We start from the raw sequence: 27,538 nt of genomic DNA, 5'->3' as shown, positions 1-27,538 counted from the left end.
TGGCATACGCATATACGTGTGTACACAGCGTATCACGTGGAAGCACTCGTAGCAATAGTTAGATGTTTATTCGGTTTGTAATTACCATGTTGTGTAACGGGGAATCTATCATGCAGACTGACAGGCGATACATCCGAGCAAGTCGTCAATAAATTACATGGCTTTATAGCAACGGGCAAATTACAGTAGTTTGTTGTCCGTTTCGTGTCCTTCCTCACGTCATCGCTTCTTGTTGACGTTGTGACAACCGTGGCATTTCTCCTGTCTAGTCTCAGGATCTTGACTTCCTGTGGGGTGTGTGGTTGGGTGTGTGTTGAGTGTGGGTGTTGTGTGTGTGTGTTGAGTGCATGTGTGTTGGGAGTGTGTGTGTGTGGCTGTATTTGGGGGTAATATTGGTTATCCATTGATTTCAGTGTAACCACATTGCTCATAATATTGACACCACAGTTGAAGAAAGAATGATTGTACATGTGTGTGTTTGAAGGCTGGGCGATGCAGGTAGCTTCATTCATCTTCATCCATCGCAAGTGGGAGGAGGATCAGAATCATCTTGCCAATATGCTGGAGTACTTCTGTGATATTAGGCAACCACTGCAGCTACTGATTTTTCCTGAGGGCACTGACCTCACGGGTGAGACAAACACACACACACACACACACAGACAAATTGTCTCAACTACATCTGTGTATCTACCCATAACATTTCAGACAGCCATTATAGATAAAACCGCAGTTGTCATGGTAACCAACATTCTCTGCTGACTTGCTAACTTTGCTTTAAAATCATATGAACGAGTCAAAGAAAATGTGTTTGGTTTTTTTTTTCGCCCACTATGTGATCCTCTTCCAAGAAATCGACAGAAATCACAACCCCTTTTTGCCGCCGCCTTGTAAATGTGCTGACTTTTCATGACAAAATGTATTCAGATTGGCAGAAAATGCAAGCTGTGTGTAAAACCATCGAAGGTCCCCGCAATCCCTCTTGTACGTAAACGATTTTAGAAAACGGCAAACTAAGTGGATTGCAAATTAAACAGAACTGTATCAACATCCAGAAGGCTTATCATTAAAAAGGTCTGATTTTTGTCTGTTCTATAGCTACGATTGGATTTCTATCACTTGTTAGTATTTTCTATTTATAGCTACATATTTTAACGAGAGTTATCTATTTATTGTTACAGTGTGCTGTGCAGATAGACAAGTCTGAGCATACACGCATACATACAATTATTTATTTTATTCAAAAGCTGCATGTGACCTCCCGGCATCTGTCCGATCCTATTTATAGCCCGGGCTTTAAAAGAGATTTTGAGACCTGTCCAACAGTGACATCTTCATTTTAGTGGACTTAGTGTGTCTGTCTCTCTTTGTCTCTCTGCAGCCAGGAGGAATGAAGCACTTAATCCCCTCTGTAGAAGCCCAGAGGGGATCAGAAAGTCCTGATCTAATTACCGGTCAAGTGTGCGATTCGTGTCAGAGCGTGAACATGGTGACCTCAGTCAGCTGATGGCTATGTAAGGCAGTATAGCTGGTGCTCCGTCAGGTGGCATTCGAAGACCGCTGAAGGATTAGCGCAGCGTTTATTAGCAGACTGTTATGATGCTGTTTGTCGCACAGTAAAACCCCAGGACTTTAACGAACGAGAAAAATCTCAGTTATAGACGTAATTACAAGAAAATCTCAAGCATTAAATTAGAAATTTTGACTAGCATTTGTAAAAAGATGTTCAGGGTGTAAGTTAAGTATTCTAAACGTTTTTGTTCTTGTGTAGATAACACTCGCGCCAGAAGTGACGAGTACGCGGAGAAGAACGGCCTGCCAAAGTATGAGTACGTCCTGCACCCACGCACCACCGGCTTCACCTTCATAGTGGAACAACTCCGCAAAGGTCAGGACGGGCCTCAGTCATCGATGTGCTACTGCCTAGTGCTTCATTCTTCATTACTACCGAAACTGTTTCAGTACTTAAATAGCTTTGGTTTATTTTCAACCATAACTTAAAACGATCGGCTGCTTTTCAGTCACACACTACGGACAATAGAGGAAGTACCACTAGCCGATTATATTATTATTATTATATTATACCTCAATACTGCTGACTCATTTTCTACAGTTCAGCTGTCTATTTTCGTTCTTTAAAACCATTTCTATACTTCAATATATACACTTGGTTGTTTTTCAGTACTAATTACTCATTTTCTATACATCGGTTCCCTTAGCTTTTTTAATACCTCAATACCTCAAGACTCTTTTAAATACCTCAAAAGTACCGATCTGTTTTCTGCACATTACTACACCCGGTCCATTATCAGTACTTCCATCGTTAAGTATTTCAGCACTACTGTCTGATTTTAAGTACTTCTGCAGTACTGGTTTGTTTGTACTTTGTTATGCTTGAACAATTTTTTTTAGTACTTTGTTTAGTACTACTCTTGTAGAATTTCCAGTGCTTCAGGACATCATAAGTAGGCAAATTGTAAGCATTTTGACACAACTGGCAAACTTTTAGTGCTTAGTATCACTGGCTGCATTTTACTATTTCAGTACCGCTGGCTAATTCCCAGGATTTCCGCCATGTTTTACGCTAAAACTAATATTCTAAGGGATTTTAAGGAAAAAGGCCATGGATTGTAATGGATTTCTATTTCAAAGTATTTTTTATTGTTGTGTCTTTTAAACACACACACACACACACACCCGTCCGTGTTAAATATGGTATTTTTATAAATACAAAAAAATCTAAACAACCCCAAAGACAGAAACTAATCCCCGGTGTAACAAGATGGAGAAGGACGGAGCAAAAATCATGCAGTTGCGACACTCTTTCCCATGACTCGAGCATTTCAGCGTCTCTAAGCGCTGCGCTAATGATCAGAGTTTCCTCCGCCCGATTTCCTGCACCCCTGGGAAGGTGCAATCTCCACATTTTGCGGTGCATCACCAGCACGTCCGTTCTGGGGAAAGAAACAACATGATGTTAGAAAGTCAGCGTCACATGAAAAAGGACAGTGTCTAGTTAAGTAGCGATAATAATTATATGTAATTATAATGATGACACGATAATATTAAGACTGTATTAAGTAATATTCCAATTTTTCTCTTTATTAATACAAACCACATAGAACTGCTCATCACTTCACCACGTATGCTCATCAGTAGCCTAGCTGGTGTTTGACCCTTGTCATATCTGACTGGGATAAACTGTTTCTGCTTTAATAAGAACTCGTCAATATTCCAGGTAATCTTAATTGTAGCACAGCACAAGGCATTTCACACACACACACACACACACACACACACACACACACACACACACACACACTGCGGTAACCCTGGCATGCATCCGTACAGCTGTGTGAAGCAATCGGAGCTGGACGATACTAATGTGCCATTAAACAGGTGTCAAACTCTCTGACGTCACACCCAAGAGATACTGTTCCAGGAACGTGTGTGTGTTTGTGTGTGTGTGTGTGTGTGTGTGTGTGTGTGTGTCTAGGCAAGTCATCCAATAAACACATTGGCCATGCTTTGATCCTGGCAGGCTTGGCTTCTGGAAGCAGCCCGAAGTGTGTGTTGGTGGAGATCAACGTGCTATGTTTAACGAGCATTACGTTACGCTCAGGCACTTTGCCGAAAATACACGAGGTTGAGTGTGTTTTTTTTTTTTGTTTTTTTCGGTAAACCGCAGCTAACAACGTTATGAATGCTCTTTTTTTTTGCAGCCAGTGAAACTCTAGTACACTAGTGCAGATTATTCTGAGGAGCTCGTCTTCAGGGACGAGGTTGATTCATCAGGCGAGACGATGTGAAGAGTCTGATGGTATCATGTCTGCGTGTTGCGCTGATAATACAAAAGCTCAAGCCATAATTGCAAAAATCGAACCTATACATAAATATTCCGATGATCAATCATGCGGCACTGACGCATTTCTTCTACTTTTACTCCGGTCGACAGAACTACGGGGTTAGAACCCTTTCAACGCAGGTGACTTACTGAGAGAAAAGATGTCGATTGCACCACTTTTCAGTAGTTCAGTACTACAGACAAATGTTCAGCTCTTCTTCAATACAGAAGTTGTAACGTTTTTAGACGACTAGCCTGTTTTTCTGTAGTGATTATTTTTCAATACTTTTATTATAACTTTCAGTACTGTAATTTTGTTAGTACTACCTTTGAAACGTCAAAGCTACCGAATTAATTTTTTTTTACCTCCAAATAATATCTATATATTTTTTTTTATTGTAGAACTAGTAATAGTACTGCTTGCTTCAAATCTGCTGACTCATAATACTTAATACTTTATCATCCAAGGCCAATATCTAATACTGCCTTTTCCTTTTCAGTACTTCAGTACTACTGACTTTTTTTTTTAAATTAATATTCCTGGTCAAGATTCACTTATTTTTTATTTAAATAATTCCATTGTTTATTTAATACTACTGTGTTTTAAGACTATTTTCAATATTTCTAAACTACTGACTAACTTTCTATAATTTACAACGCTTGGTCGAATTTAAGGACTAGACATTTAACGCAACGTAAGTTGTGCATGAAAAAAGATCTCATGTCATCTCACTACTTGTGTGTTATACAGGGGACAATCTGGACGCGCTGCATGACATCACCGTTGCATACCCTCACAGCGCCCCTCAGACAGAGCGCCACCTGCTGGCCGGCACCTTCCCGCGCCAGATCCACTTTCACGTCCGTCGTTACCCGGTGTCCTCTCTGCCCGAGGATACCACCGCCCTCCAGACCTGGTGCCAGGAGCGCTGGATGGAGAAAGAAAAGCGCCTGCGCTCCTTTTACAGCTCTGAGCGCTTCGACAAAGCCGATGCCCGCGTCCCACCCTGCAAGAGTGAGCTGAGAGTGGCGGTGATCAAAGCCGTGTCGCTGTGCTACTGGAACGCCTTCATCGCCTTTTGCTTTCTGGGACTCTGGCTCTGGATGCCTTTGCGTATCTATTTCCTGGTGGTGCTGATTTTCTTCCTGGTTCAGCAAAAAGTCATGGGTGGGGTCGAGATGATCGAGCTGGCGTGTCATCAACGCCTGAAAAGAACGAATGATATGCCAGGAAGAAAGAGAGACTGAGATATCTCTCTTTCTCTCTCTCCCCCTCTCTCTCTCTCTCTCTCTCTCTCTCTCTCTGTCTCTTTTTTTTATTGTGCAGGAAGTGGAGCCCCCTTCTGGACTCAAGTGTGTACTGCATAGTGAACACAACAGCTGGGAAGAAAGGGAGTGATAAAGGAGTGTGCATGATTCCTCGCTGCCTGAAACAGGAAAAACTTAATCTACAGTGCTGGAAACGTATCATTTTACAATTTTCACTGTGTATGAGGAATGTGTGTGTGTGTGTGTGTGCGCACGCACATTTTTATCCACTTGTGTTTCTCCCATGTCTCACACATTTATTTTTCAATTTATGTGCTGACATATTTATTTTGATTACCTTGGAGTTTTTTTTTTTGCAACTTTTTTAAAAGCTCATTTCTTATTTTTCTTTTTTATCGATTAGCTTTAAAGTTCTGAACTCATAGCACAAAGCTAGCACCGATATTCGTCGGTGTCTCCTTGATGTAGCCAACCAAATTAAGGTGAAGTTAAGGGGGAAAAAAGCACTTATAGTTAAATATATGCCTATTTTCAGGAAAGAATGTAACGATGCTCATCTCTGGCTGCGTCCCAAACGTCAAGATTAAACGGTGGAGGGTGAACGGCTTTAAAAGCTTTTTGCACGAAACCAAAACGTCGCCGTTCGGAGAAGAACAGTTTTTCAGCTCCTTCTCCAAGTACTACCTTAGTTAGTAGTTAAGAAATGTTCTGTGAAGAACAGCACCCAGGACAGCTTTATATACAAATCTGCCTTAACCTCTTATATATATATATATATATAAGATGGTTGCTATAGAATCTACAGATAAATAAATAACACACAGCCGTGTATTTGCACGTAGATGCATTGTGGACTGGTTTGTAATTTACATAAGGTCTGTAGCATCATTCGGGGGCGGAAATGGCTCCGTCCCAAATGACTCCTCTGTTTTTTTTGCATGCATGAGGTAGGGCTTAGGATTTGGGTTTTGGTAGCTTAGTCCAAAATGGTGCATAAAGAATGCATGGAACATTGGTTTACTCATAGAACCTATGACTAGTTCACTAGTGCCCTTATTAAAGGAATTCAGATCATGTGAAGTTGTAGAAATAAGGGAGCGTTCATATATCGTCTTGTTGCCCTAGCAAAAAAAAAAAGTATATATATAATCATATATATATATATATATATATATGACTCACTTTCTACCAAGTGCATATGAAGCCATTTGGGAATGAAGCCATTTCCTGGTTCTTTATTATTAAGGAATAATGACTACCGCATACGTTAGATGGGGAGAATCTACTTATTGGTGTATAAGGATATTTAGTGCCCTAGAAAACCGGCTCGGCTATTGTCCCAGTACCTGTTGGAAGTAACGATGTTGGTATTGAGATGTAAAGTTTGGGATGGGGCTCGTGTGTGTGTCACAAAAAAATGCAATGGAGGTTTTTGCCAAGAGTCTGACGCCATTCATCAGTCTGATGGAGGAGAGGGTTTCATAGGATGGTTTTACAGGACCACACACACACACACACACCAATTAAGATTTACTTGATATCTTTCAACAAACTAATGTAAACCCTAATTTTTCTCACGTCATGTGACGGTCCATTCAAACTGTGTGTGTGTGTGTGTGTGTGTGTGTGTGTGTGAGAGAGAGGGAGAGAGAGAGAGACATGTAACTCAATGCTTGTCTTACATTATGTGATCTTCATCCAGGGAAAACAAAGAGTGTAATGAGGTAATGATTGACAGTTTACATGTTTTACCAGTGCAGCACATTTTAGAGCAAAATCCAGCCACTGTGATAAAGAAAATTATACTCGTATGCTTTGCCAGATATGATTTCTGACACACGTTCAATGGGGCCCTGACTGATTACGGAGCTGAAAATGCATGTATCATCCATACTCTAACAGATTTGCTTCAGTTGGGCTTAACAGCAACACAGAGAATATGACTGCGATCACAGGCATCAAAGCACTTCTTCTTAAACGCTCCCTGATTTGCAAATAATAGCTGAGATTGTGTGTAAATCTCCTATTAATTGCTTGGGTGAGTTTAAAAGATTTGCATATTTTGAAGCCTAAATGGGGGGGCACGGGGGCTTAGTGGGTAGCACGTTCGCCTCACACCTCCAGGGTCGGGGGTTCGATTCCCACCTCCACCTTGTGTGTGTGGAGTTTGCATGTTCTCCCCGTGCCTCGGGGGTTTCCTCCGGGTACTCCGGTTTCCTCCCCCGGTCCAAAGACATGCATGGTAGGTTGATTGGCATCTCTGGAAAATTGTCCGCAGTGTGTGTGTGTGCCCTGTGATGGGTTGGCACTCCGTCCAGGGTGTATCCTGCCTTGATGCCCGATGACGCCTGAAATAGGCACAGGCTCCCCGTGACCCGAGGTAGTTCTGATAAGCGGTAGAAAATGAGTGAGTGAGTGAGTGAGTGAGTGAGTGAGTGAGTGAAGCCTAAATGAGTAGAAAGGATTAATTAAATCAAGAACATATCAAAGCAGGCTTCCTGTAGCATGAACGCTTACTACTCTTACTGTATTATTCTCAAACAACTTCTTAAGGTTTTGCTCCATCAACTAAAGCCGTCCGACCGATTATAAGTTACAGCTTGAAAATAAACACTGTTCTCTCTCTCTCTCACACACACACACACACACACACACAAGAACACTAGATAATTTTAGCCTTTAGAGCTTATTCATAATCGCATAATGTTTATGAATGTAACTTGCCTATAGGACATTACAGGTGCATTATAGGAAACATGGGTCAGGTCCTAATACACACAACCGTCCTCTTATTGTCTCCATGTGTACGTCATGTTCTTGCTTGCGATTCTCACGCTGTCCTCAGGAACACTTACATTTTCAGTCACCTTCGTCTTCTTCATGCTGTTAAGATCAATGCTGCAATAAATATCTACCTTTTAATCCGTCTGCCTCGTCCTTTCTGTCGATCATGAACATAAACATCACCGCAGTGACTCACTTACCATTATGGGTGGCACACACGGTGTTTAAAATGTAGGCTACTTATAAACAGCTACACAGACATTTCCAGGCTACATACACAAAGTCTGCGTAAACATTAGGGCAAACATCTTACCATTAGTTAAATATGGATGTGTCCCAAACTTCACACCCAGTGTTCACTACTGTATGTAGACCATTTAAACATCAAGAAAAACAAAAAACTTTCATCCTCTCGGGGTGGAAGGCTCACCCTATTCACTACATAGTCCACATATACAGTATAGAGTAGACCCCATACACGTCATGCCACTTTCCCAACCCCAAACCATGCTCACTATCCAGGCCACAATAGATGCTACACTCTGCATGGCTGCATCCCAAACCACAAACATTTCTTTCTAGGCTCTATACACCTAGCTTTCAGTTAGCGATAAGCTAAACCATAGATGCACAAAACATCACTGCAAAAATTTTACCCACCTCCCAAATCACCTTATTTCCTACACAGGTCACATGTTGCCTTGGTGCATTGTGCGTTTAGAACACAGCCATGCTGGGTAATATGTTCATATAGGAATTTCCAGGGCAAAATAGTGCACTAAGTAGGGAATCTTGTCATGGTGGTCTCTCTCTCACACACACACACACACACACACACAGAGACAGGACACGTTTAAAAGTGAAACGCTGTTGCCTTGACAACAACCACAGAGGCTTGGGAATGTGTGATGTCAATGCAAAGCAGTCAGCCCATGTCCTTTTCCCCCCTCACTCTGTTTCTGCTGTTGTTAGAGATCTGGGTGGAGTGTGTGTTCGTTTGTGTGTACACACACCCAAGCGTGCGCATGCTTCCTGTCTGTTTTGACATCATGGAGAGAAGCAGAGACCTCAGGGAACGAGGCTGTTAGCGTGACCTAACTGTTACTTAGCTGTGGAGATGAAGGAAAAAACGTTTTGTGTTACATTTTAATTTTGACCTTTACGCCTTAACACGATGCCCCCATACTACAGTTCTGCCCCTCTAGAGAGATCGTGTTGCGTGTAGCGTTCCCAGGTGACTGCTGTCAGATAAGGGACGGGAATATAAGTTTTAATGCTTTCTTGTTTCTATATTAACATCTCATTCACTCAAACGGATGTCTGTATAAATAAAATGAAGACTTCAATAAAGATATAAATTTGTTTTTTTTATCAGTAAGGAATGAGTCTCCAGAGTGTGATAGCTTTATCCATAGCTGGGGTAAAGAGTTTAGCGATTTGCGTTTTCAAAAACTTCAAAATAGACAAATTAGATTTGTGAAGGAGCGATTTTGTATGTTTCTAATTCTGCTTTGATAAAGCAGATCTCATTTGTTATAACTTTCTGAACTGTTGAACAACACTGACACTGGAGACTCCTTCTGTAAACACATCACTGATCGTGTGCGTGTGTGGGTACTGGAGTTGTTTTTATTCTGTAAGATGTTAAAATTAAAACATTTAGTAAGTCATAAACATGACCTCATGAACCCGACCTCGTGGTGTGGTCGTGGCAGTTATACGCCCGTTTGTAAAAGGTTACGAGGATGTGAAAATAAATCCACATCGAGGGCTAAGATTCTTCATATTTCTATCTTCATTTTAAAAACAACAACAGACAAACCCATTCATGATAATTACAAAGTTTGAAACAGTTAACAATAGCAAATTAACTATAATAATAAGTTTATCTTAAAGCAGATTTATAGCAGAACATAAACATAGAGAAAAAGGTTATTATAAAGAATAATATAATTGAACAAGTCTGAGGTGACTCAGGTGACTGTGGGGAGGAAAAACTCCCTTGAATGGTGAAGGAAGAAACCTTGAGAGGAACCAGACTCAAAGGGGAACCTCATCCTCATATGGGTGACACTGAAGGGAGCGATTATAAATATACAGTCTGATAAATGTTGTATTGATGCAAAAGACCGCATGGAGTTCATCAACTTTAGCTGGAACACCTCTAGATGCCTCAGGATTCTCAAAAAGTCGGCCTCATCTCAGTTAAGGTCCAAAATCTTCATGGACTGGAAGACAATCGGAGCTGGTACAATTTCTGGATGTCTCGGGATGGGTAGAAAGAGGGAAGCAGTGGAGAGGGATTAACATAGCTGCTGTTCATAATATTAGCAAACACTAGATCTGATGTATTAAAGCACAAGATTATGGGATGTATTATGTGTATGCCTGATTAAAGAGATGAGTTTTTAACCTACATTTAAACTGCCAGTGACATTTCAGACACCACATGGCAGTATGTCCTGTTTATTTTTGCTCCGCTGGTGTAAATAGATCCTGTAGAAGCCTAACTGACTTAAGCTAGCTAACTAGCTCAGAATGATGTGTATTGTTTTTATTAAAAATGTTCTACATTTCATCTTCATCTGACTAACGAGTCGTGTTCGTGTCACTGAATTCTCTGTAGTAACCATTTTGAAGGAGGAAGTTTTGGGAAATTTTACCTGGTTGACAGTAAAGCACAGAGTGATACAAACAGTGAAAAGTCCCAGTGCCATTATACTAACACGTCTCAGCCAATCAGATAGATGGAGCAGAACTAATTGTCATTCCCACACCTTTTTTCCCATTCTACTAAAGTGGAAACTCTAACGAATGTTAATGATACTGGATACAAGCAGTCTTACTGTGTCAACGATTATTTATTTGTACTCTGTGAAATAACACAAATGCAGAATTCGTCAGCTCGATGAGCTTCGGGTCGTTAATTCATTTGTAAGGAAAGAAATGGAGCTTTATTTTTCTCACAATTTTCCAACAGCAACATGAATGATGTTACAAAACCTCAAGTCAATTCAATTCAAATGGATTTTTGGATCACATTCATACAAACACATGAAGTCGGTGTAAACACAATAGCAGTATAAGTGATGGGCTAAATATTTTATCTTGGGTATTTTGTGTAGTTTGAAGTCTGGGGACTTTTCATCCGCTGTCACTAAAAGAGAAAAAAGCGTGTACTTTTTGTTTAAATCTGTTTTACTGCCATCTACTGGTCAGAGAGAGAAATTGCTCTTCCCCGTACAGACTATAGATACAGTACAACAATATGTCTTCTTCTTTATCTCATTATTATTATTATTATTATTATTATTATTATTATTATTATTATTATTATTATTATTATTATTTAATAATTACATAATAATACTAATATTAGTAATGATAATAATAATAACAACAACAACAACAATAATAATAATAATAATAATAATAATAATAATAATAATAATAATAATAATTCTCTAATTTAATTATTTAATTTAAATATTATTCTTATTATTGTTGTTGTTATTATTATTATTGTTGTTGTTGTTGTGATTATTATTATTATTTTATTATTTATTTAGTTTAATTTAGAGTTCATTTATTTTATTTAAACCATTACAAATAAAAATAAGTAAACAAAAAGCTCACAGTGTGTAACGTCACGTCCCTTTAATTTGAAAGCCTGGGATTATTTCCGAATTTTATTTTCTAATTAATTAAAAACGAATCAACAACAATAAGAAGTGGAAAGGGTTTAAAATAAAGGAGAGAAAAATAATTTTAAATAAATAAACTATAAAAAGGAAACTTGCTCCCTGATTTGGGAGTAAAGGCTCATTGGGGGGGGGGGGGAGATCTAGAGAAAAAAAATGGGACTTCAGAGGGACTTCCGATGGAGCTGGTAATTAGCTGATGAGTTGATTCAGGTGTCAAATGGGAGGGTCTTGAGTCGTGTTCACGAGGAATCGGTGCATGGCGATGATTGACTCGCGACCGCTAGAGTTTCTTCGCCGCGGCTTTTCTTAGTTCACAAAGTAGTCTTTTGTTTTTGTTCATATTAAACATTACATAGTTAATTTCTTTCCCACAAGTTAATTGTATCATAAGTTTCTGAAGCAGGTCAAATCGCAGCACGGACACGGTGTCGGTTCAGGGTAAGAACATGACTCACCGCTAGCAGTATAGAAGGATAAAGTGTACATTTAAAAACAAGTCAAAAATCCTGAATCTAGCCAGATTCACCTAATATATCTTTGTTAAATTGGTAATTAGGATATTGTTGGTTGTGAAGCCTCTTTATGGATATTTCTCATTGTTTATTCGTGCAAAGTTGTTTTGATTTAATTTCAATTTTATAATTTTCATTCACTTTCAAATGTATTTTTTTCTTTCATTTATTTATTTAGTTTTTGCACAGAAGCCAGGCCTTAAATCAATGAGATCAGTAAATCTCAGCAATTATTTCATCATCAATCATGAATGTGAATTTTAGTTTTTATTTATTTATTTATTTATTTATTTATTTATTTATTTATTTATTTATTTATATTTTTATTTATTTTTAGATTTTAAGTCATTGTTATGAGGGATAAGTCAAGGAAGTCATTCTCGGATGGTGGGATGTAGCTTAATGTGGACTTGATTGTTTTCCTTTAATTTCATAGCTGAAAAATTGTTTTATTCCTTGTTTTTATTCCAGTTACTTGAATGATTGGGAATGTGTGATGTCAATGCAAAGCAGTCAGCCCAATTGGGGGGGGGGTGTTATGTGGTTGGATGTCATACAAATGATAAAATGAATATTTTTAACCATGTTAGAAGATAACGCAATAAAAGAATGTCTCTAAGTCAATAACCCCCTTTTATTTTTTCCCTGTAAGAGTGGACACTTTAAACTGTTTGAGATCCAATCTTTAACATGAATACAAACTTCTGTCCTTTTTTTCACTGCTGGAAACACAATAAGTGAAATATTCATGGAGAATTTGGACCTTTTAGTCCTGACTGCTGTTTAATAAATATCCTGAAGATGTTCAGTCTTTCGCCTGTTGGGCGCTTAAAACGGTTTAAAACCGTATTTTCATCCCAAGATAACGACTCTAAAGGCTTTGTGTTGAATAAACTTTTTAAAGCTATAAATTTGCCATTATGATGGTGTGAACATTTAGTTCGGCAAGAGTTCAGTGTGGCCTAAACGATACCTAGTTAATGAATGTCTGTTTGCTTAATTTGAAAGTTCCCAATAGTTTGAAGGTTTTATTTTCCACAGATTGAACTGAGCTGATGGCAGCTAAAAATATTGAAATGGATATGATGCATGTTGTGTTTTTTTTTTTTTTTTCTTTTCTTTTCAAGAAATATCGGCTGCTTCTCAAGATATCTAGGTGTCTACTGGAAGAGGTAATGGTGTTTTGATCTCCAGCACTCAGTCTTGGTTAAAAATCATGATAGAAAGCTTGCACTTGACCTGTGATGCTGTTTTATATTTGTGCAATTCTATTAAATGTTATGAATAGGCTTATTCTAAGTGGCATGTTTACGTTCGACCATGAGGATAGTTTGGTGGGAAATACATACAAAGACGCAACAATCAGTGAAGTTGATTCATTTGATTTTATGGAAGAAAAAAAAGCACACAGTTTGTTTATTTATTTAAAAAAAAAAAAGCGTAGATTCAGCCGCTTTCCAGACATGACACGGTTCACGTTGGTCCAATGGTTAACTGCCATCTACTGGAGTGTAACACCAAAATAGGCCAAAGTTGGAATATATTCAAACCATTGTTCTGGTATCTTGCACCAGGAGATGTACTGTAGAGCAGATTCTCAGTGTAATATAATGATTAAAGAAAATAAGCAAACGTTTAACCGTGTTTGTTTCCAGTCGGTTCGTCACACTGGCTTCACGACTTTAATTCGGTTTGATTCTCAGTATGTTTAGAGCAAAATTCGAATTAAGTTTTAAAACATCTTTTTTAATTTCTGAATTCTAAACATTTTGAGGCGAGGTGCGTCGCATTGTCTTGATTGAACCAAACAAATCTGTTTGTATAGAATGTTAAACATTTTAAATGTATACATTTTAAATTCTCCACTAATTTTTTATGGAATAAGAAGTGCTTTAATCGGGGAGTTTGAAAATGAAAACATTGAGCTCCAAAGTCGGCAGGATTTGAAAGCTTTTTGTTAAACAAGCTTTTTTTTATGCTGTTGTTCATCTTGTTCATTGTTAGTTTCGTTTACGTTTCATTTACGGTTTCTGTCGTTGTGATGTCTGGAAAGCAGAGCTGTAAGGCAGTGTTTGTTACGTACAGACTGACCTCTGCATGAATCGTAACTTGCTACGTTTCCGTTTTCCTTTACGGCGAACAGAAGGCGCCCTTTGGTATTTACATCACATAATGATGTCCCAGTAATGTGCAAATGCAAACTCTTTTTTTAAAATGAATACAATGCCATATTGCAATTGAAAAAAAAAATATAAATATTGGAAAGATTTTACAAAGAAATAATTCACTTCATTATTAGTCAGCATTTCGGAAAACATGACTCGTTTCCTGTAGAGTCTGAGGTAAAAGTCAAAATCCCAAGGAACACGCGAATAGTTGTGAAAAAGATGTGAGCAAGATGTTCGCCAGATATTTAGCAAAAAATGAAAGGCGTGTAAAGTGAAAACTAAATTCTGTTTTGACATGTTTCTTAATAGATTTAATAACTTTTTAATTTCTCATTAGATTGAAGTCATTTCGACTTGACGTTTTACAATCATTAAGCCTAGTTTACTGAATACTAGCTTATCGTTTACTCCATCTGATTGAGTACGAAATAAAAAATAATGAAATGTATAGAAATGAGGTAATGGCTCCAAATTATGAGGCAAGTTACAATGAGAAGCTAACAGCATTAAGCACCACCCCAAACTTAATAATAACACCACCCCCCCACACCCAATATCAATGACTAGTTCATTAGAATATTACGCTAACATTCAGTATCCTATTCTGATGGATTATAGTGTTTAAATATTAAATGGAAAGTAACGAGATCACTTACGATAACACCCCGTGAAGTGTCGAGCTGAAATAAACATGAGCTCGACTTAACATCTCATTAACACTTCAACTTCTAAGGATTTTAATGCTTTTGTAAAACTCAAGACAGACCCAGAAAGGCCATGTAATTCAGATGCCAGCCTGTCATCTCGGTCCAGTCCCTGCTCAGTGGGATAAAGAATCGGCACCATGAGATTTAAGATTGTAAGCACATCGGTCTCAGTCGTATGATCTGTTCTTCACAAAGTTGGATTTTTTTTTTTATATTTAGCTTTAGAACGGAATCTGAAGAATCCAGCGGACACTGATTGATCACAGCAAATGAAGATAACAGTAGTTTGCACTCAAGCACAAAGATCAAGCACCAAAAAGTCCTTCAACTCCCTGAGGTATCTGTATTTATATCTGGAATATCCAAAGGCTAACGGTCTGGTTTGAGCTTCTATATCAGATGCTAATGTTTACGTCCTCGCTAGAATTCATTTTCAGAAGTTGCGATTTGTACGATTTTAGTGTGGGCTTAACTTGTTCATTAGGCTTAATTTGTGATTAGCCGTTAAGACCAGTCCTTTTTAGTAGCAGTAGCTTTGCCAAACTTTACACAAAGATAATGATTTGGTTAATTTTCAGAAAGGATTTTTCTCTGGATCATTCCAGGCAGATATTCAGAACCACATTAGCCTACTTCTCGAACCAGAAAGTGCAATGTTAATTGTTTTAAAAAGCTTCAGCAAGAATAATTTTTTATATCTATAAATATGTAGCCTTTTGGCGTTGTCACCTAGTTACTAGATAAGCTTTTTACGTTTGATTACGTAAAGAAATTTCATTAAGTTTAAATAGTTAGACTGAAACTTATTAATTGCTTTTTGGCAATTATAGGCAGCTTTTACGTCGTCTGTTTCAGTGTTGAATATTTTGGATTTTCTTTCAAATCACAAAGTTTTGTTACAGCTAGTTAACTCTGCTGACGTGTAGAGTGTAGTAGAATACACTCTGTATCACATGCCGCAGTTAGTGCAAACGTTAATGAAACTGAATGAACTGACTCGAGCTTATTGAGGATCTGAATAACGTTGTTGGTTGGAATGCGTTTGGGGGAGAAACAGTCTGTCAGCCATAAAGACTGGATTTGAGTGGATTTTATGCTTCTGGCGTTTTGTTGAAATACCTGATATTCTGGTTAAATTTAGTTACAGAAACCAGACCTAAAGGTTTTAGAAGGCCGTGCTAGCAAGGAGTTTTGGTTCCTCATCTCTACAGCCATCTGCAAAGTCCACGGCCACTTCTCCAGAGCTGCAGGAGTCCTTCATTTTATGGAGGTCGGTATACTTGTGTGTCATCCGATCAGCAGGACAGCAGGATTGCTTCAGGCAGTCGTGGGAGATGCACGGCATGCCACAGTGTTCGTTCTCTATCTCCTCGTCCACAAACTCCGTTTGTAGCGTGACGCTGTGGACCCCCAGGTGATGTAACAATTCTCTGATTCGACCGTGGAGGCGTCGGATTTCGCCTTTTGAGCTTTCTAGGTCAGAGGACAATTTGACGTGCATGGAGGCCACGTTCCGGTCCTTGGCCAGCTCCCACACGTGTAGTTCGTGAACGCCGAGGACTCCGGGTAGCCGGCAGACGTCCTCGACTGTGACGGAGAGCGAGAGGCAGGAAGAAGGTGAGTCAGTCTGATCGCTAAGGTAAAGAAAAACAAAGCGACAGGAGCTGGCGCTTTCTACTCACGGATCTTGGAGACGTCCAGGTCAGGTGGACTCATCTGCAGCAGAATTCTGGTCGTCTCTTTGACCAAAGGAACACCTGAGGACACAATGATGGCCACCATGACCAGCGTCAGGCCTGGGTCCACGTAGCACTGCCAGTTACACGGCGTGTCGGGTGGCAGAGGCCGCACGTAAAACAGCACCGCGGCCACCACCACCACAACTGAGCCCAGAGCGTCGTTCAACACATGGAGCAAAACTCCTACAGGCAGAAAAGAGATGATGAGGACATGAGCCTCACACTGCCATGGGAAAGACTTGTGGCCAGACTGGGAGGGTTTTAGTAGTTTAGTTTTCCTTTCTGTATCGCTGTTATTCAGCATTAGACGTTTTGCTTTTCCAAATGAGCCCCCGACGCCTGAACTTATGGTGCCCCCCCATCCCGTTTTTTTCCCTTTTGTCTTTTTTTCTTTTCTGTTTCATTCTTTCCTTTTCCATCAGATCTTTTCTTGATCTCATCTCCTCCTTTTCCCTCCACATGGCTTCTATATTTTTCACTCATCTCTATATTTTTGATTCTCCCCTTTCCCCATCTTTACTCTCCTTTGTCATGAGTTCTTGCTTTTCTTTTCCCCGTTAGTTCTTTCTATCATGTTTTGTTAGTGCTTTCCTTAGTTCTTATCAGCTTTCATTTCCCCTCTTCCCTTTTTTTTTTTTTTTTTTTTGTTCCTTTGCTATCTAGAACATGTTTCTACACAGTTGCCTGAATGTAAGTGTTTGGTCTGTGCAGGTCAAATTTAAGACGTGTAACAGGAAGAAGTGAAGCGCTCGTACCTCGAATGTTGAGCGGAGGTCCGTCACTCTGCTTCTTATCCTGGTTTGGTGAAGCAGCCGGCTCGGAGCCTGTGGATGGACAGAACAGGAGTGCTGAGCGCACTTGCCGCTATCGTGCAGGAGATTTACTCAGCATTGACATGGAGCTGAGGGAGGAGGACATGTGCATGGACATGTTGACATGGTTATTTTCCACATGAAATTGTTCATACGTCACTATTTTCATCTCACTCTTTAATTCAGTAGGTGTGTTTTTTAGTTGCTTCAAATTAGAAACATTCAAGATTCAAGTAATCTTTCTTACACGTTGACACTTCACAGGCTTTTAGTTACTTGTATAACTGACTTCTGAGGGTTTTGCCCTTTTAACCCACATCTGACAAAACCAGTCAGGCCAGGGGAACTGGGCAAACACTTGGCCCAGAGGCCACACGAAAACTGCATAGCAAGCATAACATGTAGACAAGGAGGCAGTAGAAAGCTCTCTGCCCCTGCATGTTCTTAAATCTTATGACTACAAGCTCAGTGTTTCATCAGATGGGACTGTCTGAGCTCTCCTACATCTATGTGTTGTCTTTTTTCAGCACTGCAACCGACTTGTAATGTTTTTTGGCTGGAGGAAGGGATACAATTAATTTAACTACAGTTGAGTAGAAATAAGATGGTTGTTTCCTCATAACGCAGGCAGCTAAATTCCTTCCTTCCTTTTTAAACTGGTTGATCGGTGACTGAGGCTTCTCCCTAAATGATGTACTGCACTCTGTGCACTTTGTACTCTTCTGTCTGGCGTATTTAAGGCCTTTTATAGGACGTCCGCTAGAGCGCAGTTCCTTTGGCCTGATTGGGAGCCTTGTGCATTTTGTGCAATAAGCAATACAGTATTGGCTTATTGAGTATCTCCGGATGCCGTGTCCGATAGCTGCCAGATGAGTCTGTACGTCGGATTATTAGGCAAACAGCCTGCTATAACCTATTCAGGCATCAGGTTGTTAAACCAAATATTTGCTTTTTTATTTGGCTTTTGGATATACTCAAATATCCTGCCTACATGTGACTAATATGAATCAGACCTCTCCAGACACGTCTCCAAAGTTTTTCCTTATTCACTTAAAGCAGCGTCTTGAATCCTGCTCTATGAATAATTCACTTTGGGTTATGCTATTGCAGGATGATAACAGAGTGTTCGTCATGTAACTATAAAAAAAAAAAAGTCCCAATGACCCGTCAACTCTACAGCACGAACACTGGGGAATCCATCCATAAATTGAGCCTTGGCTGTGCAAGTCACTAAATTACCTAATGTTAGCTTGCTAACTAATCTAATCCCACCTTTCTCCCACAACGATTCTATGCAGTTAGATCACCGTACGACACCTGCTGATGGGATCCGCTCAAGCTGGTGTCCCGACCTCTCTGCAAATCAGATGAGGGTGAACCTTGTCCTTTATATGGCTGACTGTTCTATAGTCATAACGTTACAAGAATCTTCGTTAATGTGGTTTAAACAAAACATAATGTGGAAACATGAACCCAATGGCTTCCCTTGTTTAGCGTTGTTCCCCATGTGACTCATTAGTGGTGATGGTGATGAACTAAAGCAAATTAATGACCAGTGGAAACCAAAATGCTGACTCACTCTGACAAAGTGGTAAACAAAAAGAATTTCCCTGTAATAAAAACTCCAGCATGTTGGGAAAAAAAAAACACCGTTTTTTTTTTCTTCTTTTTTCCCCAGGCCTCCAAGTAAGCGTGTGTTGGTTAATTGCATTCTTTTAAAGTCTAATTTCCTCTTGTTTTTATAGGTGCATATCGACCCACTGTGCTACTTTCACTGGAAGCAAGTCATGCAAATTGCAATATTTTGAGCTCAAGACCATTTTTGGATCATTTTTGTTGCTGTCCGAGTAAACTACACCTTTGATAACCCCCACAACACACACACACACACACGCACACAGAAAAATAAAACCTTTTTAAATCACATCAATTGTGTAAATTGTTAGAATTTTTCAGCTGAAACTTATGATTGCAAGTTGTGCACGTGACCAGATTATGATTGTTTGTTTTTTCTTCCAGCCCACCCCCCCCCCCCCACCCCCCCACCCCCAATGAGGGACCCATAGTAAGAAGTGTGAAATGAACAATACTGGAGACTGCAGCACGAAACGGAGCACCTGCTTCGCCGTTCATTGCTATTTTTCCATCGCTGTCGGTAGATTTGTCTCTGCTCCCGTCCTTCCTCCCACACAGCCACCTCCAGTCCTGGAACACGAGCAGCCCGATGACGTTGACCCCGAGTCCGAGAGAGCCGACGATCAGCACGATGAAAGGCTCGTCCACTGCTTCGGGGCGCGCCAGCCTCTTGACTGCCTCGGCGGACACGGAGAAGCAGAGCGCCGCCAGGAAAGCGGCGTTGGCCAGCGCGCCCACCACCTCAGCCCGGGCCAGGCCGAACGTGCAGAGCGGAGACGCGGGCCGGCGCGCCAGTCTCCCCGCAGCCAGCCCCACGCACAGAGACAGGATGTCCGACAGCATGTTGAACGAGTCCGACACCAGCGCCAGCGAGTTCCCCAAATAACCCGCAATTATCTCGGCCACAAAAAAGATCACCGTGATCACTAGCATAAAAATCAGGCGGCATGTCTGGCCGGTGTAACGCCCCATGTTGTTGTGCAGAACAGCGCGCTGAGATGTTTGAGGACACGCGGAATGAGCGGCTCCGTTAAATCCGCACCGCCCTGCGCCCGCGCGCGCCCGGTCTCGCTCCTCCTTCCCGCTGTAGTCACTGGTGTCACCTGCAGAAACCCACCGGAGGCGGCGCTTTATCCACGGTAACCGGTCTTGATACAGGGTTTAACTCGTATTGTGGAGCACGTGTCATTTATTCGGTAGCTCAGTGTTGTATAATTCAGCAGTGAATTAATTCTGTATAAAGATGGAATATGTATTAATAATATTTTTTGAGTAATTTTAGAATAAGTAACACTACTGTATCTGTTGTCTTTACTATTTTATGTTGTCTTATTGTGTGAAACATCTCGTCTACTGCTTTGTTTCAGACTGTTTTATTGAAGTGTCTCCTGGTGGTGATGGGCTTCAGGTATAAATACAGCCTGGGTCTGTCTCAGGCGGGCTGGTGGGAAAGGTAATGAAATGTTTATGAACCTTGTGAAACTTTCTGCATTTTATGCCTCGGAATGATTTAGAATAAAACGCTTCTAAAACAAGTGTCTTTCTGTCTCTCATTTTCTCTCTCTCTGCCCCCCCCTCTCTTTCTGTCTCTTTCTCTCTCTTTTTCTGCCCCCCCATCTCTCTCTGTCTGTCTGTCTTTCCCTTTCTCTCGGTTTGCTGTGAATCCCTGAGCTATCCTAGGAACACCCTAGACGTGAAGGCATTTATTTATTTACACTGTTAGTAAATCAATTATTTACAATATTGTGTTTATTGAGATCGAAATCTAATTTCTGTTAAACTTGACGTGTAGAAAAATTAGGGTAAGCCGTGCAAGTGCACATAACTATCATGTTGTTCATCCAATCTTTTGTTCCAGAAACCCAGACTGTGGAAAGCAATACATAACTCGGCTATTAATTCAGTATAATTGCATTACATGCTCATTCCCAGGAGCTCCGGCTGTGAGGTGTGTTGATTTTATTTAGTATTACATACAGTAGTCTGGACTAAACATTGGAATGTTTATGAAGTATTATGAATTATTGTGCTGTGAAGAAATTGTACATAAAGTTCTAGGGATGGGAATATTATCTTGTTCTTTCTTTTACTCCCTAGAAAGCCTGGCTGTGAGGTGGGAAGACGCCCCACTGGATTTTTCTTAAACTAAAATAAGTGTCTGTGGTAAATGATTTAATAAGCAATATTGCATTACATTATCATCGTGCTACTGTAGGTGTTAGTTAAGCTGTTCTGCCACTGAATCGTCTTCGTTTGTTCACAGCGCTCTCGTCTCAAAGGACATGATCGTACCTGGAGGAGCCGTGGGTCATTTAGGGACGTTTCTGTGGGTGTAAAGAAGCAAATGCTTGCTCAGCATCTGGGCAGAGTCACCTGTGAGCAAAGGTTAAACACTGACGTACTGTATCTTTAGAAGGATATTTGATTTAAGGGTTAAAAGATAAAAACTGCAAGCTCAAGTACAGCTTTCTCAGAAGCTAGGTCAGATTGGGCTGTTGCAGGGTTAAATCCTTATTGATTTTTTTTATTATTTATTTATTTATTTTTATTAATATCTCATCATGATTGTCATTCAACTGTTTACGCATCATAAACTAGACCTTGTCTGTGCTCAGTTAAACCCCGTCTGTCAGTTTGTCTGATACAGCTGATTTCTATCAGGTACTTTTCCTTACTTTTGCAAATTTGCAATTTTTACTGAGTGCCTGTAAGACCAGTTTAGCTCGTCATGTAGCTAGTTTTATTTCCCCCAACTCTAGATCGTGAATAAAGTACTGCGTGTGAATCCTTCGCCAAATCTTCATTTGAGGAACGTGCCTTATGTTCATGAGGTTGTAGGTCACTGGCCATGAAGCTGATAAGCTGTTGGCACTTATTAACTTGAATTCATGACTTTCACATGAACGAGGTGTGTGTGTGTGTGCGGATCAACTACATAACCGTCTTGTGATTTTATCTTTGTCACAGAATTAGCTTCTAAATTCTAGCTTCAGAATTAGCTTAATTTTATTCATCATAAACACAAAGATGTATGAAGCCTGAAGATCCAACAGGGACAAGTATAGATTCTATAAATAATACATAATAATAATAAGATGACATGGGTTTTAATAACTGTAGTTAAGCTACTGCTTTAGTCTAGTCTAAATTTGTTTCCTGTATAATTGAAGTGGCACTAATCTTATTAAATTATTTTTTTAATTTTTAAATCAAATATTTTTCTATATATTTCAGTTCTGGTTTTATAATTGGACTTTATGGCATCTTGGACACTTTCAGCTCTAAACATCATGTAGTGTTTAACAAATATGAATTTAATATAAAGTATGTTGTACGACACATTAATACTATACATCTTTTGTAATTCTATAAAGTAATAAAAGAAGTAGTGTAGTAATGTACGAGTTTCAAAATGAGATGTTAAAACATGGGAAAGTCCTTCCTTTGTGTGAGCATGTGATCAGACCGTAAGTCTGCGGTGAGTCACTCAAAATAGATGATGGAAGTGTTGAGTGGAATAAAGCAGAATTAGAGCTAAACTTGCGTGTGTACATTTACAGGTGTGGAGAGTGGCGTACGAGCAAAGATGTGTTCGGAGGTTATTTAATTGCAGGTGTGTGTGTGTGTGTGTGTCGGGGGGGGGGGGGGGTCGAGACCATTATTTATTCATAGGCTTTGTTTATGCCTTAAAATGGGTCAGTCTACACGACACTGCCAGAGGCAAATGACTCCAAGGTGAATTTCTGCCCCAATCTGAAGCTATTTACATTGTTGCTGTAAATTATATACGACTCGAGTCCAGTTTGAACATTTTGGTGGATCTTGCTGCATGTGATTTTTTTTTTTCTCATGAATTTAGTTACAAGTTTCATTTCCAGTTTGTTTCCTTCTTGAAAGGTTTCCAATGATATTGGTATAGATTTACAGTACTCTTAAGGATCACGTCCTGCTGTAGAGCGTTTAATTACAATAGTGAGACAGATCAGGGAGATCAGCTTCTCATATATTAATATTATTATTCATTCGCTTTGGTCCACATTATAACACTTGCGGATTTGTGCGTGGATTCTGGGTTTTTAAAGTTGGAATTTTTTTTTTTAGGTTTATTAGAAAGTCATTTATTGGACTGTTCGTTATTTATTTTTAGCTTTTTTTGTCCATCTGGTGTTTCTTGAAGAGGGGACCTGCCTTGATCTGCTGAGGTGTTCTTTTTGCGCTAAGCTTGGACAAATCTATTTATTTATTTATTTATTTATTTATTTATTGCATGTAATAGACGGTCGGTTCAAGCTTTCTGACTATGGACCGAATTAAGCACTTAATTTTCGGTTTCTTTCAAGTGCTTCATAGGAAACATGCTCCAGGGTCGGTTCCTTACTGGGATTCTCCCATTAAAAAGTCTTTTTGAGCCTCATTCTTTTTGCTTGGAACCATTTCTGGTGAAAAGAATTGCCACCTCCTAGAAGTTTCTTTATTTCTTTCGATCAATGAACCTGCCTTGACCTGTGCTCCTGGACCAGTTCTAATGATGCTTTTGAAGAAACGATGACGTCACTTTTCCGTTGCGTCAGCCAGCAGGCAGGTGACTGCAGGCGTTTCCGCTGCTGCCGTGGAAATCGTGTGAAAGACTGCAGAGCGAAGATGCTCGATGATATCAGTATCACTTCTGGGAATGGCAGCCATGGAGACCTCGTGACTAAACTCTCCTGCTGTTCTTCAGGGAGCTCCGCGTACAGACCTTATTTGTTATGGCTGCATGATTGATTTTCCTATGTCTGAGGTCATGAAGAGGTCTTCTGCTGAATTCCACATGAAGCTACTGTCCACGCCATAAAATCAGCATCATGTTACCAACTGTCCAAGTATTTCTGGTTCCTAATGAGCCTAGCGATTTTATATGACCCCCCCCCCCCCCCCCACACACACACACACACACACACACTTTAGTGCCGTTCTGCGTTTCAGATTCAAGACGTTTCCTCCATATTATTCATTTAATTGTGGTGTGGTCTTTAAAGCCCAAGAGAACACAAAGAACAAAACTAGTCGATGGTTGTGACACTGAAATATAATCTAAAATTATTTTAGAGTTTTATATTTATAATCTATATATAATTATATAGGCTATTTTATATGTAATTGTGTAAAAAAAAAAAACCTAATTATGCGCTTATAACCTAATAACTTGCGCTTATAACCTAATTATTTTTTTACACAATTACATATAAATATATAAAAAAATTTTTGTTATCTCGGGTTCCTAAGTGTAAAAAATTAATGAAGTTCTACAGGCACTACTGATCTTGGAGCACATTTCCAGGGATGTAACCTGTTCAGTTAACCGCACATCACATACTCGTATCTCACAGTGACTCAGCAGGTCACGTACAGCTTCAGAGTCTAATCCTCTAGAGGTTTGTGTCTAACCTGAACGTACTGTAGAAAATATCTCAAGTTTGCAAGTAAACATGGCACCGTTAGCAGCCAAAGTTAAACTTTTCGAACCAATTTGCTTAAATTTGGTGTGTATAGATGTCTGTTAGTGGCAGGAATACAAGAGCTGGTCTTCAAGCTTTGTTCTAAAGAACACTGATTTTCTTTTCCATGTGTTTCAGGTCGGGTTGGAAACTTGCTGAAGATCTAGTTCCTGATTTTTTACCCTTGGATCTCAAATCGTTACAGTAAGTCTTTGTAATCCAGAATGTCTGATTTGTTTCAACCTTTTTGTATCCATCACGTCACCAACCACAAAATCTACCTGATTCCCATGATTTGGGAATATGTTTTGTCTTTTTATACCTCTGCAACCGATTCCTAACGTTCTGGCAGTGATGTTTTGCATAATCACTCTGACAGCTCAATTTTTTATTTTTTTTATTTATTTTATAGATATAAGTTCGGTGCATCATGGTGTCATCTACAGCTAATTAATAACCGACTGCCAAAGGTAAGCAGGTTTTGGAGCAAAATGCTTATTGCTAACTAATACCAGTGTTTAAGTTCTGTTCTTTGGTTCTAATACATTTTTGTGGCCCACACACACATTCATTCGCTGACGATCTGGTTTATATTTGTTTAAATTCTGTGTTTGTTTTTCTCCGTGATGGATTTGACATTTAACGTTATAGCCACCAGGGGGCTCTCGTGTGTCAGGACTACACCAGCAACGCGTTCTTATGAAAAAATCACTTGTCTGTAGCAGTATACAGCCTGGCACCAGGGGGCAGTTATAGTCATAGAAGCTCTCATTCATTCATGTCCGCAAGTGTTCATTTTGTAAAGTTCTGTGAAAATTTGATCGTTTGTAGAACATTTGTATTGATTATCTTTTATAGAACCTTCTTGTAATTTATGATTTTTTTTATTTTTTTATTTTGGCACCAGAGTTGGAGCAGAGTTTGTGATGTTTGGAGAAGTCAGAATTTTTAACCATACCCCTGGCCAGGCCATGGTTCATGCCACCTGCATCAGGATCCTGATGGTGTGGTCCTGCCTGTCTGCGGCGCCCGACTCGAGTTTACATGCCACCTACGCTTTGAATGCTTGCCCAGCTCGTTCGCTAGTGACCGCTCCAAACAGAGCTCCCTGACAGGGTTTAGACTCTGCCTCTACACCTCCTGTGGACCCTGTTTTGTTTCCCCTGAACAATGCTGCTCCTGTTGCTGAAGATCTGGGGCTTGGAGCAAAACTGTGGCCACAGTATTTTTGTCAATTTTCGGCAATGTGAAACACCATTTTGAACTCTTACATACTGCTTTAGCTCCTTCCATATTTTCTTGGATGCTCCGGAGGAGCTTTGTCTCATCATGGTACCGGATTGGAGGAGAACATGAAACGAACGAACTAAACACTTTTCTTTCACACTAACCTCTCACCAGGTCTCCCTGTCCTCAGTGAGGGATGTGTGTACATTTGTGCAAGTGTGGATGGTGAAACTTGTGGATGGTTCTGTGTTCAGGTTTAACTATCGTGTTCTTGGAAGCTTGTACTGCTGGTATTTTGTTCTTGTTAACTGTTGTTTCATTTTTTTTTCTTGTTTTGTGTGTAATAATTGTCTTCTCTTACTTGTTAGTCATGTTGTGATGTTTTTCTGAGTGTCTTGTTCCCTCCAGCCCCCAGAACAAGGGGTTGTGGTTTTCTCCCCTCTCGTCTTTGGTGTTTTTTTTGGAGTCTGGTGTGAATTCTTGCTTTATTCTTGTATGGTGGTGTGGAGGAAAGCAGGTCCTTTCTCCTGTTTCCTGCTGCGTCTGTGTATCTGTCCTGAACTGGACCCTGATTGTATAATTTTATATTGAAGTTCCTACAATACAACTTTATCAAACAATACAGTCAAACATCTCAAACCTAAAACTCACACGTCCATAAAATACGCTTGGTTAAGGTTGGCATAAAGGCTTTTAAGAAATGCATGACTCGCGTTACTGTGTTGTACCCTGTGTCGGGGTAAAGGGAGCAATATGAGAGTAAAAACTGTGCCAAGTTCCAAGTCCACCTGTTTACCTTTCTTTCTTAACCTCCTGTGCTCGGATTCAGAAAAAAAAAAGGCAGAGCTCTGGCCAAAACAACCTTTAATACAGATGGAAAAATGAAAAACTCCTACACTCTCCTATTTGGCTGAGCGCAGAAAAATCTCTTCAAGACATCATGAAGGGGATGAATATGTTTCTACAGAAAGGTTTGTTCTCATTCCTTAGCTTCACTAGCAACATCTTCAAAGCTGACCAGCATAAAAATTAAGGTGCTGTTAACAAGATTGGGTTAAAGTGGGGTCTGGTCTTTGGGCCCTAAAGCTGCTATCTCATAAGCATCCATGTTTGTCATGTTTCGTCCACAAGGCCGCCACGCCGCTGTTTACTGTATCAGTTTGAGTGTTTGTATAATCTTATTATCCCATAGTGTTGTCCTTCCTTTGCCTCTGCTTTTGCCAGAGTCTCTTGTTAAATATGGTCTACTGTGCACCATGTCTGACTGTTAATATCTTCTGTTTAAAATAAAATCTGTCCTTCTGTACTTGTTATTTGTTGTGTGCGTGTTATCCATCACACCAGTCTTTGGTGCAGTATATAGAATGTTATATTTCTGTCCAAAGATACTGTTCTAGAAAACTTTTAACCAATCAGAATGAAGCATCCAGTCCAACTCTAGTATGTACAGTAGTTTTCTGTAACGGTATCTGTGTCTGTCAGTCAGCCGAGTTGGGTGTTATAAGACTCTTCGGGTCTGTTCTGAGGGGTGGCTCACGGCAGCGTTAACGTGGAGCCGCTAGGAAGATTAAAACAAAAATTCAGGAAATCATTGTTACTGTTGGAAGCCCCAAAATGTTCACCGTCAAACTTTTTTGGGTGGGTTAATTACTTAAACCTT

At 39.9% G+C, this 27,538-nt stretch overlaps 2 protein-coding genes across 9 annotated transcripts in view; one reads left to right on the top strand and one right to left on the bottom strand.

Moving 5' to 3' along the window:
- The window catches only part of lclat1 (lysocardiolipin acyltransferase 1), a 29,265-nt gene extending 6,458 nt beyond the window's left edge, over window positions 1-22,807 (top strand). For 7 of the 8 annotated variants that reach the window (XM_047811919.1, XM_047811918.1, XM_027168089.2 and 4 more), the window contains 3 exons: window positions 485-631; window positions 1,772-1,888; window positions 4,596-6,263. In XM_047811919.1, coding sequence (XP_047667875.1) covers window positions 485-631; window positions 1,772-1,888; window positions 4,596-5,092 — 761 coding nt within the window. In that variant the 3' untranslated portion in view covers window positions 5,093-6,263. Of the gene's footprint in view, window positions 1-484; window positions 632-1,771; window positions 1,889-4,595; window positions 6,264-22,787 lie in introns of those variants that run through there. The other variant, XR_007140308.1, reaches the window with a different exon arrangement.
- slc30a10 (solute carrier family 30 member 10) lies at window positions 13,480-20,243 on the bottom strand. The gene is made up of 4 exons (XM_027168026.2): window positions 19,657-20,243; window positions 17,483-17,551; window positions 16,671-16,910; window positions 13,480-16,575 (listed from the first exon to the last, which is right to left on the bottom strand). The coding sequence occupies exons 1-4, from the start codon at window positions 20,144-20,146 to the stop codon at window positions 16,154-16,156; spliced, it is 1,221 nt and encodes a 406-aa protein (XP_027023827.1). The 5' UTR covers window positions 20,147-20,243; the 3' UTR covers window positions 13,480-16,153.
- Window positions 22,808-27,538: the final 4,731 nt, after the last annotated feature.

The sequence above is a fragment of the Tachysurus fulvidraco genome, chromosome 4 (assembly GCF_022655615.1).
Source record: "Tachysurus fulvidraco isolate hzauxx_2018 chromosome 4, HZAU_PFXX_2.0, whole genome shotgun sequence".
In the NCBI taxonomy this organism is placed as follows: domain Eukaryota; kingdom Metazoa; phylum Chordata; class Actinopteri; order Siluriformes; family Bagridae; genus Tachysurus; species Tachysurus fulvidraco.
Note: the sequence above shows the minus strand (reverse complement) of the source record. Positions and strands in the feature narration are given on the sequence as shown.

Excerpts from the sequence above, each read along its gene's own strand:
- slc30a10 (XM_027168026.2), bottom strand. The coding sequence starts at position 20,146 with ATGGGGCGTTACACCGGCCAGACATGCCGCCTGATTTTTATGCTAGTG. Across the intron at positions 16,911-17,482 it reads ACCTCCGCTCAACATTCGAG|GAGTTTTGCTCCATGTGTTG; the intron begins GTACGAGCGCTT and ends TTCTGCCTGTAG. Across the intron at positions 16,576-16,670 it reads CCTGGACGTCTCCAAGATCC|TCGAGGACGTCTGCCGGCTA; the intron begins GTGAGTAGAAAG and ends TCTCCGTCACAG.